Raw genomic sequence first — 19,939 nt, forward strand, 5'->3', positions numbered from 1 at the left:
AGTAATAGTGTTAGGCAGAGGTCTGGTGGTATTCAACTATGCTCCTTAAAGATGAAAATGCATTTCAAAATATAGATTTGAGTTATTGACAATGTCTTTTGCATTGTTGATAGAATAAAGCTGACTAAAGTTCCTGGCAAGAGAGATGAATGAGGTATGGTCCTGACAATGGAGCTATAGGCAAAACAAAGCCCAAGAACCAATTTCAACATTTATTCTTAACTCAGCAAGATCAAAAAGCTCCTGTCCTTGGCAGAGTAGTCGGCATCTATCTCTTAAAAAGCCTAAATTACAATTTCAGCAGAAGTAGCTCACCTCTCTAATTAAAACATTTAGAAGAAGAGGACACAAGCTTCAGAAGAAAGCACTTAATGAAATAGCAAATGAAGAGAGGAAAAATAATAATACAGGCAATTCTAGGTCTACACAGGGGTAAATTCCATTGATTTTCACAATCCTTACTCCTCTAATAATAGCCAATAATAGCATATAAAAGCTAGCATTCCTCAAGGATAGAATTCAAATGAACCATAGCACACAGCCCAAGACACTATGCCCAGAACACCCTTTAATTCAAATCTAAAATTCTGATGCAGTAACATTTAGTTTTGCTGTTAGAACAATCCAATTAAGATACTTGTTGATAATTAATTCATGAATCTACTATCAGGCACCCTCAGAGCATTTTCAAAGTTTTCTATACACAGGGAGAAAATAAGCACTATTGGCATGTAATCTTACTTTAACAATTGCCCATTAGCCAGTAATAATGCTCTAGTCAATGTTAGGAAAGGAAGACTCTTAAAACATTATCAATTTCAAAGTGTATCTTGTACTTTCTTCAGTGAAGGATACTGATTAATTTATTGCCAAAACTTAAATATACTCAGTTCAATGAAGCTTATCCCTAGACCAATTGACACACAGAACTGGAGACTTAAATATTTTGTTCTCAGCAACAACTATGTATTTGTTATAAATACATTAACATTATACTCTAATACCTTTGTTTCTTTTGCTTAAGGTTCTAGAACTGTTTTCCAAATTTGGTAACTTGAAGATGTGTAGAGTTCAATTCTCAGAATACCCTAGCACTGTTCTAGAATAATTAACATCACAGCATTCAGACACACAGCTCATCATTCCAATGCTGCTCATAGAAATAGCATTGTTTGTTTTTCTATATATTTTCTTATTTTATTTATTGCTTATTTATTATGCATTTGCTATATGGTTCTAAAGCGACAACAAACACCTTTCAAAATATCTGTTAATTCATTATCTCATAGATTTGGAAAAACCAGCAAGATCTATTTAAAGCTCAGAACCTCATCCAGGACAAATTATTTTGTTTAAAAACACCATATTATTTCCCTCTTGACATCCCAATTTACAGATGTAAAGTTTTAGCAAGTTAGCAATTTGGGAATCTGAATAAAAGTTTATGTCACAATAAATTGGTTGTCCTTTAAAGTGCAATTTAATTTACAATATAATTTTTTGTTGCAATGTGGCATAGAAAAATGTAAAATTGTTTTAAATAATGTTTTCAACCCAGATCTTTTTGAATGGGAAACTATTTCTATCGATCGATATTTTGCAATGCTGTTTATCATTTTTTTATCATTTTTATACAGACAAAAAAACCAAGAAGCCATTTATCTGCTTTCAAGAAAGTAAAAACAGTTTTTCTGATAACTCTCTAAAGAGCTTTCATCACAACCATCAATAAATGCATATATACATGTACAATCAAGTCACTGTAAAATGAGCATCTTTTATTGAATTCTTCATTACATTTAAACATTTATACAAAAGTTCAGTCCTCTGAATCTTGTTTTACTGATTAGTCCCTTATCTCAGATGCCACCCAACCCTCACCACAAATGTGCAAAGCTCTCATGATTACTATCACAACAAGTATATAAAGATTCTGGTATGTACTGAATCATGTGCCTTGAATTTCTGGAGTGGGGAAATAAAGTCTTACAAATACTTAGTCATTGTGTGTGTTTACATTATATCAGCTGAGCAATGTAAAATGTGAATGTATGTCATTCTCAATGCTCTCTAGAGAAGTAAAATGTATCTTTGAAGAAAAAACTGTATTTTGTTTTCTCTGTCTCATTAAGTGGAAGGTTGTAAATGGCTCTTTCTCTGTACTTCCTTATGTGTCAAAAGGCACACATCCTTTTCACAATCTTGGCTTTCTAAGCAAGGTTTTGCTAAGGTCTTTTACTTCTTCAGGGCTACTGACTTTCTCATAGCCTAAGATAGACATAGGCTGGTGGCAAAACTCTTCCACTTGCTTGATCTGTTGAAAGCTCAATGCAGTCCTCCAGGCATTAACTGCCTGGCTAGCATTCCTGGCAGAGACCACAAAAGGTTTGAAAGAATAGCCAGGTCCGCTTGTCATATTGAGAGCAAACTTTTCCATCTCTGGACTGACCACTAAATTGAGAAACCCATAGATCTGTCGCAAAGTCTTGATAGGGTCCACCACCAGGTCCTCATACCGGACAGCCATATAATTCCCCTTCAGCCAATCCGGTGGGTGCAAAGCCATTTGCAGATTCTTTGTCATGCTGCCACAGATGACTTCCATAGCTCCCAAGGCATGGTAATCTGAACCACCACCTCCTTCCTTCTTGTTCAGCTTGTGGCCTGCATCTAGAAATGGCATTCGATGGATGCGAGGGTCCCTGCTCCTCACCACTTGTAAGCTCTCGCGGATGAGCCCATGGCGGGATTTTATCCTGGAATTAACCACAGCCCGGGGGTCCCTGACCAGGTGGATAACTTTGAGACCCAGAAAAGGGTCTTGGATGAGTGGTGCTAAAACTGCAATGTCAAAGACCCGCACACCTTTGATGACTAAAGTGTGGTACCTGAGGCATTCCTCCTGCAAAAGACTGAGCTGTCGTGGTGGGCACTTCTTACACAACTTTTCATCCACCATGCCCACGGTTTGCTTGTGGTAAGCTGGGCAGAGGGGTGAGGAGCAGATTACCTTGTTGGTGGACGCGCCAAAGATGCCCAAGGTGGTGAGATTTTTCCCTGTCCCCGCAGAGCTATACAGCTGGTAGACAGAGAAGTCACAGCGGAAGAGGGAACTCAACATATCACGTGCTGCACCTTGCAGGGAAACAGCATCTCCGGGGTACAGCTTCTGCCACACATGCCACACAGGCTCATAAAGGAAGAAGACCTCCGGGTTCTGGTTGAAGAGCTCCCCAAAGAAGGAGGACCCTGAACGCCAAGTGGTGAAAACATAGACCAGCTGCCGCTTGCGGGCCAAGGGCACAGGAGGCCCGTAGAGGGCCCGTGTGTCCGACCTGGACTGAGAGGCGTAATAAGGCAGCTGCTGCGGATAGGATACGCCCCGGGCGGGTGAGGAGCCACTACACTGCTGCGGCCCCTTGTGCCACTTGTAGTCCAGCACGTTGAGCATGGTAAGCAGGAGCAGCAGCACGTAGCCCAAGCAGAGCACCAGAGCCTTCCTGCGGAACACTTTCATGTTGCTAAGCTGGAGAAAGGACTGGGACCAGTCCTGCCAACAGGGCCACATCACAGGCAAACTCTTCCAACGGCAATCGAATCATCGAGGTAGCTCAGGAGGTCCTAGCACATTCCTCCTACCATGGAGGGCATCCTGTCAGATTCTCGGGGGGGGGGGCGCCTTCCTGCTCCCATTCACTCGCCTACACGTCGCCGCTCAAGAGAACTTCCCGTCCTTCCTACCTTCCATCGCTTGCCGAGGTTCTCCTGGAAAAGGTTCGATCCGGCGCAGGGGACTCCTCTGCACCAGGTTAATACCTCATCATCCCAGGAGACGACTCGGCCGTTCCTCCGTCCTTTCCGGAGTTTCCGCTTCGCAGCCAAGCCGCCGGCCGAGATCCGGGAGCGCGCAAACTTTCAGAGGTCGCGGAGCCCCCGATTCCCGAGTAAGTGAATTGCGGGGAGAAGAAAAAGTGCGGGACGATCAACTCTTGCACGCAACGGCCAAGCTAAAGCCGGACGGGCGAGGCGTCTGGGGATGCTGAGCGAGGAAGTGGCCGAGGAAGCGTGAGAAGTGCCCGCCGCTTAAGGCGACGGGAAAAAGCCGTTGAATCTCCCTCCTTCCAGGTGCCGGCTGCCCATCGCTGCTCCCGGCCGAGGTCCACCAAGCCCTGGATCCTGCAGGAAGGAAAGGGGAGCAGAAGCCGGCCTCTCTGCACCAGCGGTGGCGGCAGCGCTCAGACGATGACGCTCCACCGCAAGTCCATCGAGACTTTGGAAGGGAGCCACTTCTCGCCCGGCCCCTCGGAATCCCAAAGCTGCAGGGAAGTCGACGCGGTCGGAGCCAAAGAGCGGCGGCGGCGGCGGCGGCGGTAACCTTTAAGTAGTAACGGCAGCGGCGGCGGCGCCCTCCCGGCAGGCTCGCGTCCCCCTCTATTGAATGGCTGGGGAGCTGCAGCTTCCACGCCACCGGCCCTCGTTCGGCCCCCGTGGTCGTCTCGAAGCCTTCCCATTGGACGGTGCGTCTGCCACTCCGCGACTCTCAGCTCTCTCCACCTGCCCCCCTCCACACAAAAAAACCCCTCAGCGCTGCGCTGGTCTTCACGCCGGGCTATTGCGGCGGAAGGCCGGTTGACGGGTCTGCTGGCTAGCAAGAGCAGCCTGACTCAGCTGGCTGCCCCCCCCCCGCCTCCGTTCGGGCCGGGGGTCCTCTGCTCCCCCCCCCCCAAGCCTCTCTGAGGCGGCTTAGCTCCTCTCCCGGTGGTCCACCGCCTCCACTTCCGTTGGGAGATTCGGAAAGTTTTCTCAGCTGCAGCTGGGCAGCCCGTGTTGCCAGCCGAGGTTTAGAGGGAAGCCCTTCGGGGTCGCCAGAAAGAAACCTCGACTCTTCCGGCTGATGGATGCTTCCCCCCCCCACCCCCCCGCATTACAGGGCCGGATTTTCAGGCCGTCCCAATAGAAACCGAGGCCCCAGATAAACGCCGTCTTGGAAAGTTAGTTCTTGTCCATTCGATACCGCTGCTGCCACCCTTGCAGAAACGTTAACTTCGCCACCGCACGACAGCCGTGGAATAACCGAGGAAAAGCTATTGTGCCCTTCGCGGCAGGGCTGCTAGGAGCATCCCTGGATGCTTATGACTGCGAATTATTTGCGGTATGGGGTTGGGGAAGCAGTTCACTGTACAAAGGAGTCTTGGGAGAAACGGGGAGCCTATATGTAGGGTGTGTTGGTGTTTCTTTTCAGTGCGATGGCAAGTTTGTCTGTGATTTCTTGTATCAGGTAAGTAAAAGCAATACAAAGCGGTCAGGATCGTGACATCCTTGACAGCCAGCGCCTACACTGTTCATGGGAGACTCCAGCTGAGCATTTAAAGGCTTCCGTGACACTAAGGCAGAGAGCAAAAAACAATGTAATTGAAAGAAATACTGTTTTTCATTTGGCCAATAAACCTATTGTGTTCTGTTCGAATTCTCTTAATAAATAGACCCAGGAAATGAAAGAGTGAGAAATCACCAGATCAAGTCAGCTTGATGATAATCTCCCATGTTATCCCCACAACAACCACCCTGCAATACAGGTGTATTGTGAGTATGTGTGTATGTATACGTGAGAGAGAGAAAGAACCTGAGGATGGATTAGAACCCACATTCCAACATTCTAGTCCTTAATCACTTGGACTAGTTTGGATAGAAGGAGACCACCAGGGATTCTCAAGGTTATAAACTATACTAGGCATAGAAACATCAGCTACTAAAGCACTAGCAAACCACATTTATATTGTTGCTGAGAAAATTGCATGGCTATGAATTCACCAGGATTTCAATTTGACAGAGGAGACTTGACTTCTTTTTTAAATTTATTTATTTTATTTTCAAAACAAACACAACACGTAAAATCTTCCTTCCTTACATACTGTAGAAAGTGTTGGTTACAAAAGGATTTCGTGCATCTCTTCCACAGTCATCAAACATAATTCATATTGACTCAAATATTTGAACTCAAATATTTATACATGTTACCCTTATCCCTCCATTTATATTTGACTATAATTATTTAAACGTCCTTCATCATAAAATATACCGAAATTTAATACATAACCACATACTGGCATTTCATTTAATATTTCTAAAATCCTCCAATAACACTGAATCCTTATGTCCTATTCTAGCTAAACAACCATAATATTTAATAACAGACTTTTAGGAGACTTAGGAGACTTCTTAACTCTTCCAAGGGGCCTTTATTTTGACAATCAAGGGCTCTGATTATTCCAAGTACTCCATGGAAACAGACCAGTAAAGGCAAAGATTGCTCTTCCTGGTTATTTTTCTGGGGAAAAAAAGAAAATCCTACCATTGCAAAAGTTAACTAAAAAAGTATTTGTTATATATAAGGCAGGGCAAAGAAGGGGGGGAAGGATTGGATGCATCATATTCCCCAGCTCCATCCTTTTTGAGATTCCATGACCTCAAAATAGCCAGCCAGGGGGAGAGTCCAATGATGGGTTTTATCTCCTGAGGTCAGACATTTCTTTTCAATCTTAAAAAAGCTCTTCTATGTTTTATATGCTGCCCAAGGAACTGAAACTTATTATGCGAATGTTTGAATGTTTCACTTTTTCTTATATAAAGCTGTGTTCCTGTATGATTCTAAGCTCTCTTGTACAAAATCAGGACTCATTAGTGCAGGGGACGTTATCTTGTATATAGATTGTATGGAATTTTACTGCAAAATCAACATGGAAGGAATATATTTAACCTTTTCCTTCACCCATATCCCCTTTCCCACTTCTATGAGTCTGTGAGCAATCTGAAGTTATCACAAACTTGCAATACTTTGATAGAGGCAACTGATAAACCCATAGAAAAGGGATAAGGAAAAAGGCCCCTTTTTATCAAACAAATTTGGAGCCCCCATACTGCTATTAAACATTTTCTTTTTTTTAATGAAGAGTTTTAATAAATTTTACAAATATTTCCCCTTCCCCGTCCCTCCCTCCACCCCAACCCTACTCCCCTAACCCTCATTCCCTCCAACCTCCCAGAGCAAAATACAGGGTATAAACATTTAACAATCATACACTAAGATAATCTAACTAACTATAGCATCCTAGCTCCTCTTGCACTTTAACTCCCCTTTTATTAAGCTAACTTTAGATAAATTGTAACATTCCTTGTTCATTCATTCATAGGCTAATTGAAATTTCTTAGTCTGATATTTATTTTGAATGTAGTCAATCCATCTTCTCCATTCCAGCTTGCATTTCTCATTGGAATAGTCCTTCAAATATGCTGAGATTTTGGCCATCTCTGCTAAATTTACTACTTTTAACGTCCATTCTTGAATAGTAAGCAATTCTTCCTTCTTCCAATACTGCGCCACCAACAATCTTGCTGCCGTTGTTAAGTTCAGAATCAAATTAGTCTCTATAACTGTAAGTCTGTAATTATACCAAGCAAGAACAGCTGAGGGGGGGGGACTTTATCCTCTTTTTAAGACTATTTTGAATAATCCACCATATTTTTATCCAAAATGCTTTAACTTTTTTACAAGTCCACCATATATGATAATACGTAGCGTCAACAAAATCACATCTCCAGCATTTAGATTGTAGATTTGGATACATACAAGCTAACTTTTTGAGATCTAAATGCCATCTATAAAACATCTTATAAAAGTTCTCTCTCAAGTTTTGAGCTTGCATAAATTTTACATTTCTTACCCAAATCTTTTCCCATGTTTCCATCATTATTGGTTCTTCAAACTTTGTGCCCATTTTATCATGCAGTTTCAGAATCTGTTTCTATTAGTATATTATACAACCTTTTTATATGCATTGGACTCTGATCCCTAATTTGTTTTACCAAATTATCCTCCTTTTGCATGATACCAATTTTCTGGTCTTTTTTCCATCTAGCCTGTAACTGTCCATACTGAAACCAGGTTTGATTTACCCTTTCCGCTCTTAGTACATCCAAAGGCTTTAACTGTGGCACACCTCTTTCTATGTTAAGAAGCTCTGTATATGTAATTACATCCTGTTTTTGTTCTATACTTATATTCTCTATCGCGTGTCTGGGTACTGCCCACATAGGTATCTTGTCATTTAACTTATATTGATATTTTTTCCAGACACGCAGTACAGCATTCCTTAAAATGCAGCTTTTAAAAATCTTGTCCACCTTCTTATCATATATTAAATAAGCATGCCAACCATATACCAAATCATATCCCTCAATATTCAATATTCTATCCTCTGTTAAGTTAATCCAGTCACTAATTGTTGATAAAACTACTGCTTCATAGTATAATTTTAAGTTGGGCATTTTCAAATCTCTTCTTTAACGTATATCTTGCATTATTTTAAATTTTACTCTCAGTTTCTTCCCTGCCCAAACAAAGTTATTAATACCTTTCTGCCATTCTTCCAAATTTGCATCTTTTTTGAGTATTGGTACCATTTGAAAAAGAAATAAAAACTTAGGCAAAACGTTCATTTTTACTGCTGCTATCCTTCCCTGCAAAGACAATTGTAATTTTTTCCATTTATTCTTCTCTGTCTGTATTTTATGCCATAATGGTTCATAGTTATACTTATATAATTTCCCATTTGAGGTTGTAATATAAATTCCTAAATATTTAACCTTTTTTCTATCTCACATCCTGTTATTCTTTCTAATTCTTCTTTTTGATTTGTGGTCATATTTTTAACTATCATCTTTGTTTTCCCTAGATTTATTTTGAACCCAGATACTTGACCATATTGATTAATTATGTTCATTAGACCTATAGCTGATTTCCCCGGTTGGGTTAAAGTTACAACCAGGTCATCCGCAAATGCTCGTACTTTGTATTCATAATGCCTAATCTTAAACATTTCCTTAAAAGCTTGTGAGGGTCAAATATGAAGGTCAAATTAAGAGATGGGGGGGTGGAATCTGCAGTTCTTTGAGTTGATTGGTTCTAAATGGGGTTAGCTGAATGAAATAACTGACTCTCTACCATCTTTCAGCATTGCTGTTTTTCCTCTTTGATAAAAAAAGAAAAAGAAAGCTTTGAGGATTTTCATTTAGAAAATATTACAATAAAAAAGATAAGTCTTCCTTTTTTATGGTAATGGTGTCCTTATAAATCAGATGCCTGGCAATAGCTATTCAAAATAGTACTCCACAAACATTTTCTTTCCCAAGGTATTGGACAGCACATTACTGAAATCTGAGGTTTCTTCTTGGACTTCCAGCTCTTCCAGTTCTTGAACTAGCAGATAAGTATATCTGTATAATCCGTTTCATGGCTGAGTCCTATTCTGTTTGAATAATCAGTGATGTTTGTCCTTATAATTATACTGCAAAAATGAAGATAAATGTATTTTCATTTCTTCTTCTGCCAAGATCACCTGCTGGCAAGAACTGATCATTCTTAATGTGAAATAAGGTAGGCTGCCCTGAGGTGAGTGAGCTGAGTGCTTAGAATGCCTCTGTCTCATCTCAAATCTACAGTAGAGGCTATCTAAATTTCTGTTTAGAAATTCCAGTCTTAGTGTGTTCCTTCTTCTCCCAATGCAATTTTGGCTATAGACCTAATCTGAACTTTCCCAGTGATGTGGTTATTGGCAGAGTCGAGAGTTGGATATGCTTAGCTCCTGGGTGTGTATGCTTTTTTTCCCTTTTGAAACAACATTGGACCTGTGTTTTACCAAAAGAACAAGAGTTATCTTCAGCGATCAGCATTTTTGCACTGCATAGCAGGTCACTTAAATGGGAAAAAGAACTGGGTTCCACCAATTATGTTGCTAGGCTTTTTGCAGAATACCTTCCTGCTTGCAACCATCAAGTTGTTGGATGGACAACTTGACAAACCTGCCAATTTCATGAGGTTATATTAAGGTAACTCCATGCCATAATTAGAGGGACATGAACCTGAGCCTGGAGAAAAGTGGTATAGAAATTTCTTTCATATTTTCTTTCATTCATATTAAAATGTGCAAATTTGTATCAATTTGTGTTCTTTATTATACTTGCATGTTATTGAGGCCTTTTTACAATTGTAGAATCACTTGGTGAATGAATCAGTTAAACAATACTGATTTCTGTAGTATGAAGAGTCTATTGAAATATAGGTCACTTTATATATCATTATATCCTAGCTATAATAGGATCTAAAACTTATTAGGGAATATGCTTCATTGACTTAATAGGATTTACTTCTGAATATAAAATGTTTTAGGTTGATTTGCATGTCTGTGGCCACAGGAACATCAAAGAGTTTTTGAACAGCTTCAAGACAAGCCAGTTTGATCATGGAATTTATTTTCATGGACTAAAGCCCTTGAAAACTGCGGGATAAGAGATTCTTGGTTCTGTAGGTATAGGGCCTTGATGGCGAACCTATGGCACACATGCCACAGATGGCATGCGTAGCCATTTGTCAGGGCACGCAAGGCTTGCCCTGTCAGCTGGCCAGAAGTGACTTTTGGTTTGCTTGTAGGGTCATTTTTTGCCCTTCAGAGTCTTCAGGAAAGCCAGGTGAAAATGGGCCTATTTTTTGTCAAAAAAAGAGCATGGATAGCCTTTAGAAGGCTTATAGAGTGCTCCTGGGAGCTGCGGGGAGCAAAATTGAGCAAAAAGCAGCCCATTTGTTGCTCATTTCTGCCCTCCCCAGCCCCCATGAGCACTCTGAAAGCCTCCTAAAAGCTATGCATTGCCATTTTGGTGAAGGGGCAGGGTTTCAGGAGGCAAAAATTGCTATATTCAGTGTATAAGACGCACCCAGATTTTCAGCCTCTTTTTTGAGGAAATAAGGTGCATCTTATACTCCAAAAATACAGTAATAAAAAAGCAAAGAAAATAAAGTTCCACACTGAAATACAGGTAGTCCTCAACTTACAACCAATCATTTAGTGACCAAAGTTAGTGCAGCACGGAAAACCATGATTTTATCACTGCTTTTCACACATGTGACTGTTGCAGCATCCCCATGGTCACATGATCAAAATTTGGCTGCTTGGCAACTGGCTCATATTTATAATGGCTTCAGTATCCAAGGGTCATGTGATCACCTTTTGCAACTTTCTGACAAGCAAAATCAATAGGGAAGCCAGATTCAATTAATAGCCCTGTTGCTAACATAACAACTGCAATGATTCACTTAAAATCTGTGTCAAGAAAGTTGGTAAAATGGGGCCAAAGTCACTGAATAACTGTTTGCTTAGCAACAGGAAGTTTAGGGTCAATTGTGGTCATAAATCAAGGACTACCTTTATTGCATTTCTTTGGCTTTTTACATGCAATTTACAGGTTATGTAATCGGTATTATAATTAATATTAGATATGTGATGGGAAGCTGGCATGTTTGTTTTGAAATACTTTTTTAAAAACATCGGTTGAGTTTCTTTATCATCCTGCCAAGGCTTACTTACTTTAGTAACACATTATTTCTTCTTTGCAGAAACAGTTTTCAAACTCTGCATTTCTCTTTCTATGGTGGACTTTCAATTTAATAATCTTCTTTTACTTAGTTAAGCCACAAGAACCTGAGATCACAGGACCATAGGTTTCAGCCTCCAGACCTTCTCAAAATATTGATGCTGAGCTGCAATTGGGGTGGGGGGGGGAATCACTGATTTTAACTGAATTTATATTAATTGTATATTTTTGTTCTGGCTCCTAGTTTTTTTGTAGTTGTTGTTCTTATTTTAATTCTGATTACTCTTTGGAATACAAGATGTAGCTTATCACTTAAAGACCAAGAGTGGTCCTTAATGTATGATTTTTGAGTTTTCCTTGTGATATTTCTCCTTTACCTTTAAAATGAAATTTATTCTTGAAATTTCACAATCAAGTAATTGGGGGAAAGGCATTAAAAAGAAAAAGGAACATTTCTCTAAAGCAGGGGTATCAAACTCGTGTTGTCACAGTGATGTCACATGACATATCACAACTTTTTCCCCCTTTTCTAAACTGGCCATGGGCATGGCCAACACGTGATGCATCCAGCCCACAGGCTGTAAGTTTGACAGCCCTGCTCTAAAGCAACACTGAAGGCAAAGTGCATCTCATAGGACTAACCTGCCAAAATACTATACACGTACAGTCAGCATTTCATTAAATTCACAGAATTACTCACAGATGTGTGTATATTGAAAGGTAAGCTTTTCTTTGAGGTCCTTGCAATATATCTTTACTTTACCTGTCAGAAGAAGAAGAGAAGGACAAAGGAAGACACATGTTCCAAGCTAGTCTTTATCAATAAAAATTTATTACATGAAAATCCCCAATGAATTTTGATCCCCAGGGGCAAAGTTTCTCCATAAATCTTATTTCAGTGAAAAATAAAAATTCCTGATCAAGCTGCACTCAGATTACTCTTTCTGATCAGGGTGCCACCTGTTGTGACTTCGTTCAGATTAATTACTGTAAAGTATAAGAAGCTGCATTTTACAAAATTGTATACCTGGGACATTTGGTTCAGTATACCTGCTGTTCAGTGATGGGTTCCTACCTGTAACCAGCAGCAACCCAGGCCTGCCACACCCCTGAACCAGTTCCCCAAGCAGCAGCGGCGCTATCTTGTTTTTCAGTTCTAAGCATGCACAGAACAATTTTAATTGCACTGCGCATGCATGCACAGTGCCCATCAAGCATGCAGGCAGCTCGCACACAAGCAAACCAGCAGTAGTGTCTGCTGGAACCCACCCCTACTGCAGGTGATAAACCTCCATATCTTTAGTCAGGAGATTTTTTTCAGTGCTATTTGGTGAATTTAAATGATTGATCCTAGGACCATGAAAGCATATGCTTCTCTGTTTCATACAGAATCAAGCTGAAGATTCTTCTGTCCTGGATAACACTGAATATATCCTCAAAATTCTCAGAATCATTAAATTCTTTGGACTTTTTGTATTGACCTCTATATTGGAGTACAGATATAAGGCCCTTCCTCACATCTCTATTAGTACACTTTCCTTCTGTTCTTGAGATTAGTGAACCAAAGCCCTCATGGCCAAATAGCTGAGGTCATAACTTCTGTAGGTCAACTGCAGCCTGGCAGGTTGCCAATTTCTCTACCTCAAACTCCTCCATATGAATTTGAAAATAACAAAGCTACCCACAGCTTCAATTTTGGAGGATGGAGTCGAACCTGGATTTTTTCAAACCACTACACTTTATCACTAAATACCTTTATCCACAACTAAGAACTTTCATAAGAACGTCTGAAGAAAACTTGATTTGATCTTGTATAACAAGGATAATTATAATGATTATGATAATTTATGATCTAATATGTTCTTAAATGGTAGTAAACAATTCTAGGAAGAATGTAATCATGTACAGGTAATCCTTGATTTACAACAGTTCATTTAGTGACTGTTCAAAATTACAACATCACTAAAAAAAGTGACTGTTTTTCACACAACTGTTGTAGCATCCTACTGGTCATGTGATTTATATTTGGATGCTTGACAGGTGACTCACATTTATGATAGTTGCAGTGTCCAGGAGTTATATAATCGCCTTTTGTAACCTTCTAACAAGCAAAGTCAATGGAGAAGCCAAATTCACTTAACAACCATGTCACTAACTTAACAACGGCAGTGAACTGCAGTTAACAAATGTGGCAGAAAAAAGTGTAAAATGGGGCAAAACTCACTTAACAAATTTCTCACATAACAACATAAATTTTGGGCTCATTTATGGTTGTAAATTGAGGATTATCTGTACAAATTTGGTGACATGTTTTATCAGTGGTGACATATATGGCACTTGTATGTATTAAAGCTGGGGTCCAAAACAACATTATTATTATTTTTTTAGACATTTTATTAGGATTTATAGGCCGCCCTTTTCCCTGAGGGGACTCAGGGCGGCTTACAATCGCAGGGAAGGGGGTGCAATACCAAAAGACAAACAATATGTGAACAGAATAAAATAATATAACACAACTTGCATTCAACAGTCAACACTCGGGCGGGTAAATTGGGAACCTATCCCCAGGCCCGATGGGAGAGCCAGGTCTTAAGGGCTGTGCGGAAGGTCTGGATGGTGGTGAGGGTGCGAATCTCGACGGGGAGGTCGTTCCACAGGGTCGGAGCTGCAACAGAAAAGGCTCTCCTCCGTGTAGTCGCCAGTCGACATTGACTGGCAGATGGGATTCGGAGGAGGCCCAGTCTGTGCGATCTGATCGGTCGGAGGGAGGTAATCGGCAGAAGGCGGTCTCTCAAGTACCCAGATCCACTACCATGGAGTGCTTTAAAGGTGGTCATCAGTACCCTGAAGCGCACCCGGAGATCGACAGGTAGCCAGTGCAGCTCGCGGAGGATGGGTGTTATGTGGGCGAACCGCGGTGCGCCCACTATCACTCGCGCGGCTGCATTCTGAACTAACTGCAGTCGCCGGATGCACCTCAAGGGCAACCCCATGTAGAGCACATTGCAGTATTCCAGCCTAGAGATCACAAGGGCTCGAGTGACTGTTGCGAGAGCCTCCCGGTTCAGGTAGGGCCACAACTGACGGACCAGGCGAACCTGGTAAAATGCCCCCCTGGTCACAGCCGACAACTGGTGGTCAAAAGTCAGCTGTGGGTCCAGGAGGACTCCTAGGTTACGGACCCTATCTGAGGGGTATAAAATTTGACCCCCCAGCCTGAGTGTTGGAACATTGGCCAAATTGTTGGGAGGGAAACACAACAGCCACTCGGTCTTGTCCAGGTTGAGTACCAGTTTGTTAGCGCTCATCCAGTTCTTAACGGCCTCAAGACCCTGGTTCATCACATCCACCGCTTCATTGAGTTGGCACGGGGCGGACAGATACAGTTGCGTATCGTCCGCGTATTGGTGGTATTTTATCCCGTGCCTCCGAATGATCTCACCCAGCGGTTTCATGTATATGTTAAATAGTAGGGGGGATAAGACCGAACCCTGCGGCACTCCGTATGTTAGGGGCCTCAGGGACGATCTCTGCCCCCCGACCAACACCGACTGCGACCTGTCCGAGAGGTAGGAGGAGAACCACTGCAAGACAGTGCCTCCCACCCCCACCTCCCGCAGTCGTCGCAGAAGGATACCATGGTCAATGGTATCGAAAGCCGCTGAGAGGTCAAGGAGAACCAGGATGGACGCATGGCCTCCATCTCTGGCCCTCCAGAGATCATCGGTCAATGCGACCAAAGCGGTTTCTGTGCTGTAACCAGATCTGAAGCCGGAGTGGAAGGGGTCAAGATAACTAGCTTCCTCCAAGGCCCGTTGAAGCTGGAAGGCCACCACCTTCTCAACAACCTTCCCAATAAAGGGGAGGTTGGAGACAGGACGATAGTTGTTTAAAATGGCTGGGTCCAAGGATGGTTTCTTCAGGAGGGGTCTCACCACCGCTGTTTTAAGTGCGGCGGGGAAGTGCCCCTCCCGAAGGGAGGCGGTCACGACCGCCTGGATCCAGCCATGTGTCACCTCGCTGCTGTTGGCAACCAGCCAGGAGGGACACGGGTCCAGAATACAGGTGGAGGCACTTACAGCTCGAATGGCCTTGTCCACATCCCCAGAGGCAACATCCTGAAACTCAACCCAGAGATGGTTTGCCAAGTAATCCCCCTGTGTCTCGGCTGGATCTACAGCGGTGGAGTCCAAGTCCGACCGAAACCGAGCAACTTTGTCCGCCAAGAACTGAGCATAGTCCTCAGCCCTACCCTGCAAGGGGTCTCTCACATCCCTCCTATTGTCCTCTGGCCAATTTGAAAGCTTTAGTAATTTAGTAATTTTAAAGTAATTGCTTTAGAGCAACTATACTGTTATTTATTTTAAAACCTCCTATGCCAACCTTCAGAACAAAGTTTTCTGGGATAGCTTACAAAACCACCACATAACAGGCTAAGAATACCCACAATAACAAATAAGCTAAAAATAGCAAGAATGGTTGAAGAATCACAGAACAAATAACCCATAGAATGAGGCAGGTTATTCATTAAAAACTAGGTACGTAAACTAAATTACAATATCGTAATCCTAATCTTGTTGCAGCAGATTGTGGTTTGTAATCTACTTACGAAAGATCAGGACTTGAGACCACGAAGGAAGAGAAACAGTTTATTGGATGCATCGAGTTCAGCGTGTTCACACACCAACATCTGAACTGAACTGGCTACGCCCAGGGCAGTGATTTTATACCTTTAATCAAACTTCGTCAATCAGAGGGCGTTTAAAGAGGCGTATTCATACAAAACGTAAAAACCCCTGTTCAAACTATCAAACTATTTTCCATTTCCTTCAGAAAACCACACAGTTCTCCTTCCCCAGCAGCTGAGACAAAAGAAGGAAAGTCAAAAAGATACTGACCTGGAAAAAGTAGAAAAAGCTCCTTAATTCCTTCCTATTTCGTGGGGCCGGCAATTGGCAAATGGCTTCCTTCCTCTCATGGCCCAAAGTTCTTTGTCCCTGCTGGATGTTGTAGCCCAAATACCTAACTTCCAATTGGACTAATTGGGCTTTGGTCCGAGAGGCCTCGTAGCAGGAGCAGTAGGGCTGCTGCATTGGCATGACAAGCTTCCTCCGTCTGGCCTGTGACCAACAAGTCAGCTACATCTTGCAAAACCACATCAGGTGGGGCAATGTCTAAAAGTTTCAAATCCATGGCTAATGCAGCTCCAAATAAGGTGGGGGAGTTTTTTCAAAGCCTTGATGCAAGCGTGTCCAAGCATATTGCTGCTTTCTGCCTGTGACTGGGCATTCGAAGGCAAACAAGAAAGCATCTTTTGAATCAATGACTGAAAACCATTTCCCTCTGCATGCCATTGAAGGGTCTCCTGTGAGATTCACGTCTCCTGGGGCAGCTTGGTAGGGGGGGGGAATCCTAGGGCGGTCATCTTCCCTTTCCTCAGGGGGTGGAGCCCAGTCCCGGTTGAGGCACTCCCCTCCCCAGTGGCCATATTCATAACAGATGGCACATCAGTTCCGTCCCAAGGGTGGGGCCCTGTTCCCCTCCCTAATTGCTGTCGCGAGCACTTCTGCTTTTTTTTTTTGCATCTTTTGATTTGTTTTTTCTTTTCCTCCAACAAGTCTCTATTGACGAAAGTTTTTCTAGCTACTTCCATAAGCTCATTGAGGGGCTTCCCCAGTGCCCCTTCCAGCTTCTACAGCTTGTGTCGGATGACTGAGAAATAAAGGCCATAGCTAGCATCCAAGCATTTTCAGGAAGGTTAGTGGTTACCATAAAAAAAAAATCTCGGGGCTTTCGGCAGAGTTCAGACATTTTAGTGGCTGGCTTTCCTCCCAGCCAGACAGCCCTTACAATTAACTGTTGATGATTACGTAGCAGAGTCAACTGGTGGGGGTCATAGGGGCTCCATCTCGGGTCCCTTGAAGGGAAGTGTTGCTCAATAAAGTCAGCTACATTGGTGTGAGCAGGAATATCAGGTTCTAGAATGTCAGACACTGCAATTCTAATCTTCTCCCTCTCTTCAGACTGCTCTATCTCCTCTTCCTTCTTCTCCCAAAATTCTGGTGAGCTCAGAGAGTCCCCATCCCCTGTCCCTCTGACAGGACTTTCTTCTGACATCATAGAGGTCACACCATCCAGCCCTCACTCTATCCACTCCACAGATGCTCGGCTTGTTGATGCCCTCAAGTCTCTTGAGCTACTAGGTGTGGCCCCCCTTTGGCATGGTCGTGGTGAGGGTCGTGGTGATCCTCTTCCTGTTCTGGCAAGTCTTCTGGGGCACTAGCTAGGATTGGTGGTCTCTGCTTGGGACATTTGGGGTGTGCAACCCGAACAGCCATAAGAATACACTGTTGGCCTTTTGCATTTGTTTTTTTTGCCAAGCTGTCTCCTCAACAAATTGTACTACACGTCAATATATGGATCCTGTTTGATCAGGATCAAACACTAACCTATGGACATTCAAAGCTATGTTGAGATCAAAAGTGCCTTTGTTGGGCCACCCAAAACCAAAAATGGGCCATTCAGATTCACAAAACTTTTTAAGCTCATGCCTGCTTCACTCAATGCCATAGTCCTGAGTCACATATCCTTCTTTAAAATGATTTAACATATATTATAAGGGGGTCAAGGGAACACTGCTGCCCCCCCCATGGTCCTCCCAGGGTACCAGACAACAAAAATTTAGCAATCACCCCACACAGGCTTCTGACCCAGGATACCGGATGGACACGGCTATCGTAGGGAAATGCAGTAGCCCCCCCCCCTCAATCACACACACACATATACACTAGACAATCCTCCCCAAAACCTTTCACCTAGTGAGGGAGATCAGGCCTCACCTCCGGCTCAACAGGGAGTCCGGGCCTAAATAGGGTTCCCACAGTACTTGCCTCATGTACTTGGCTTCCCTCCTGCGACGCTGGCCAGCCTTTTGATGCCTTTAGATGCCTGGTCTCTGGTCCTTCTCTGGTGGTTCTTGGAATCGCCAAACGCTGCTGCCAGAGCCCTCTGTCGCTGGGAAGTCCCTCGGATCAAGCGGGTCCGTTGGCGCCAGGGAGGTTCCCCCTGACAAGATGAGCTCTGACACCGGGGTGGACGTTCCAGAGGGTCCCAAAGACCCCTCAACTCCTGCCTGGCTCGCCAAAAATGTTGCAGCAGATTGTGGTTTGTAATCTACTTACGAAAGATCAGGACTTGAGACCACGAAGGAAGAGAAACAGGTTTATTGGATGCATCGAGTTCAGCGTGTTCACACACCAACATCTGAACTGAACTGGCTACGCCCAGGGCAGTGATTTTATACCTTTAATCAAACTTCATCAATCAGAGGGCGTTTAAAGAGGCGTATTCATACAAAACGTAAAAACCCCTGTTCAGAACAGGGAAGTACATCTTGGAAAAATACAAAAGCAGATATTCATACCAACAGTTTTCTGCAACTTCTCTGTTCTATCTCTCACCCACGTTTGGCTTCCTGTGGCTCCACTTTACAGGGTCTTGCCACACAGTTCAGCCCTATTTGTAATACTTATGAGGATGTGGGGGAGAAGGTTCACTGCAGCTAAAAGTCACCTTTGGGACTCTAGGGCACTGGACTAAAAGCCAAACTAAAATGAATTTATAAGGTCCATTCTATTAAGACCACCTAACCTGGCCAGCCACTGGTGGGTTTACCTGTGCAACCCATGCTGTATCAATCTGTTAATAAGCCAGGCTTAAATTATTGCTTTGATAGTATTGTTTTAATTAACAGAGCTCCCGTGTTTTTCCTCCCTCTTGTTACTGTTCTTCTTTTGTCTTTTTCAAAGTTCTTGTCTAATCTTTATTCTTTGGCTTTGGTTCTGCCTAGCTCTGTATGCAAATCTGGCTCAGATTTAACAAGCTCATTAATGTTCAAAGGCAGGCTTATTTTCCTTGCATAAATGAATTTTGCTCAGCTATAGCATTATCTGAAGGTCAGTTTCAACTGCCTTAAGAATTATCCATAAAATATTATGCCATTGCATTTTGTAGGCTTCCTTTTTAGCTGTTTCCTTGTTGACACAAAGATTTGGTGCCCAGGTGTTACAGTATTATATATTGTTAAGACTAGCCCTGAATATGATTTTATTGCCTTTATACCTTGTTTTATTGAACATATACCTTTATTGCCTTTAAAACTTGTTTTATTAAAATACAACTAGTACAGTACATTATTTTAGTACAGTGATGGTAACTGGAAATCTTTAACAATGTTCTGCTTAGCCGCATTAACCTTTTAGACATTGGAGTGTGTCTGTGTATACATTATAGTATGTATATTAAACAAAGTTATTCTTTATTTTTAAAGGATTTGGATATCTAAACATCAAGTTATCTGCCTTTCAATCCAAATTTTATTTTCTGGCTACTGACTGCGAGTGGGAGGGGGAGGAAACAACAAAAACTACACAATTCAATAATAAATAACTTCTATTCATCTCTCTACCCCACTTCTCACTCCAGATTTTTAGGCCTTTGAATTAGACTTCTATAG

The 19,939-nt window shown here is 42.6% G+C and overlaps 1 protein-coding gene and 1 long non-coding RNA gene across 2 annotated transcripts; both read right to left on the reverse strand.

Moving 5' to 3' along the window:
• Nucleotides 1-1,757: 1,757 nt before the first annotated feature.
• CHST2 (carbohydrate sulfotransferase 2) lies at nt 1,758-4,698 on the reverse strand. The gene has a single exon (XM_014054832.2). The coding sequence runs from the start codon at nt 3,566-3,568 to the stop codon at nt 2,195-2,197; it is 1,374 nt and encodes a 457-aa protein (XP_013910307.2). The 5' UTR covers nt 3,569-4,698; the 3' UTR covers nt 1,758-2,194.
• Nucleotides 4,699-7,792: 3,094 nt separating this feature from the next.
• LOC148043582 (uncharacterized) lies at nt 7,793-18,688 on the reverse strand. Its single transcript, XR_015698016.1, has 3 exons — nt 16,323-18,688; nt 12,125-12,187; nt 7,793-9,664 (listed from the first exon to the last, which is right to left on the reverse strand). It is a non-coding gene; the product is annotated as an uncharacterized LOC148043582 (long non-coding RNA).
• Between the last annotated feature and the right edge of the window lie 1,251 nt (nt 18,689-19,939).

The sequence above is a fragment of the Thamnophis sirtalis genome, unplaced genomic scaffold (genome assembly GCF_051295495.1).
Source record: "Thamnophis sirtalis isolate CommonGarterSnake01/CBP01778 unplaced genomic scaffold, rThaSir2_p1.2 scaffold_11, whole genome shotgun sequence".
In the NCBI taxonomy this organism is placed as follows: domain Eukaryota; kingdom Metazoa; phylum Chordata; class Lepidosauria; order Squamata; family Natricidae; genus Thamnophis; species Thamnophis sirtalis.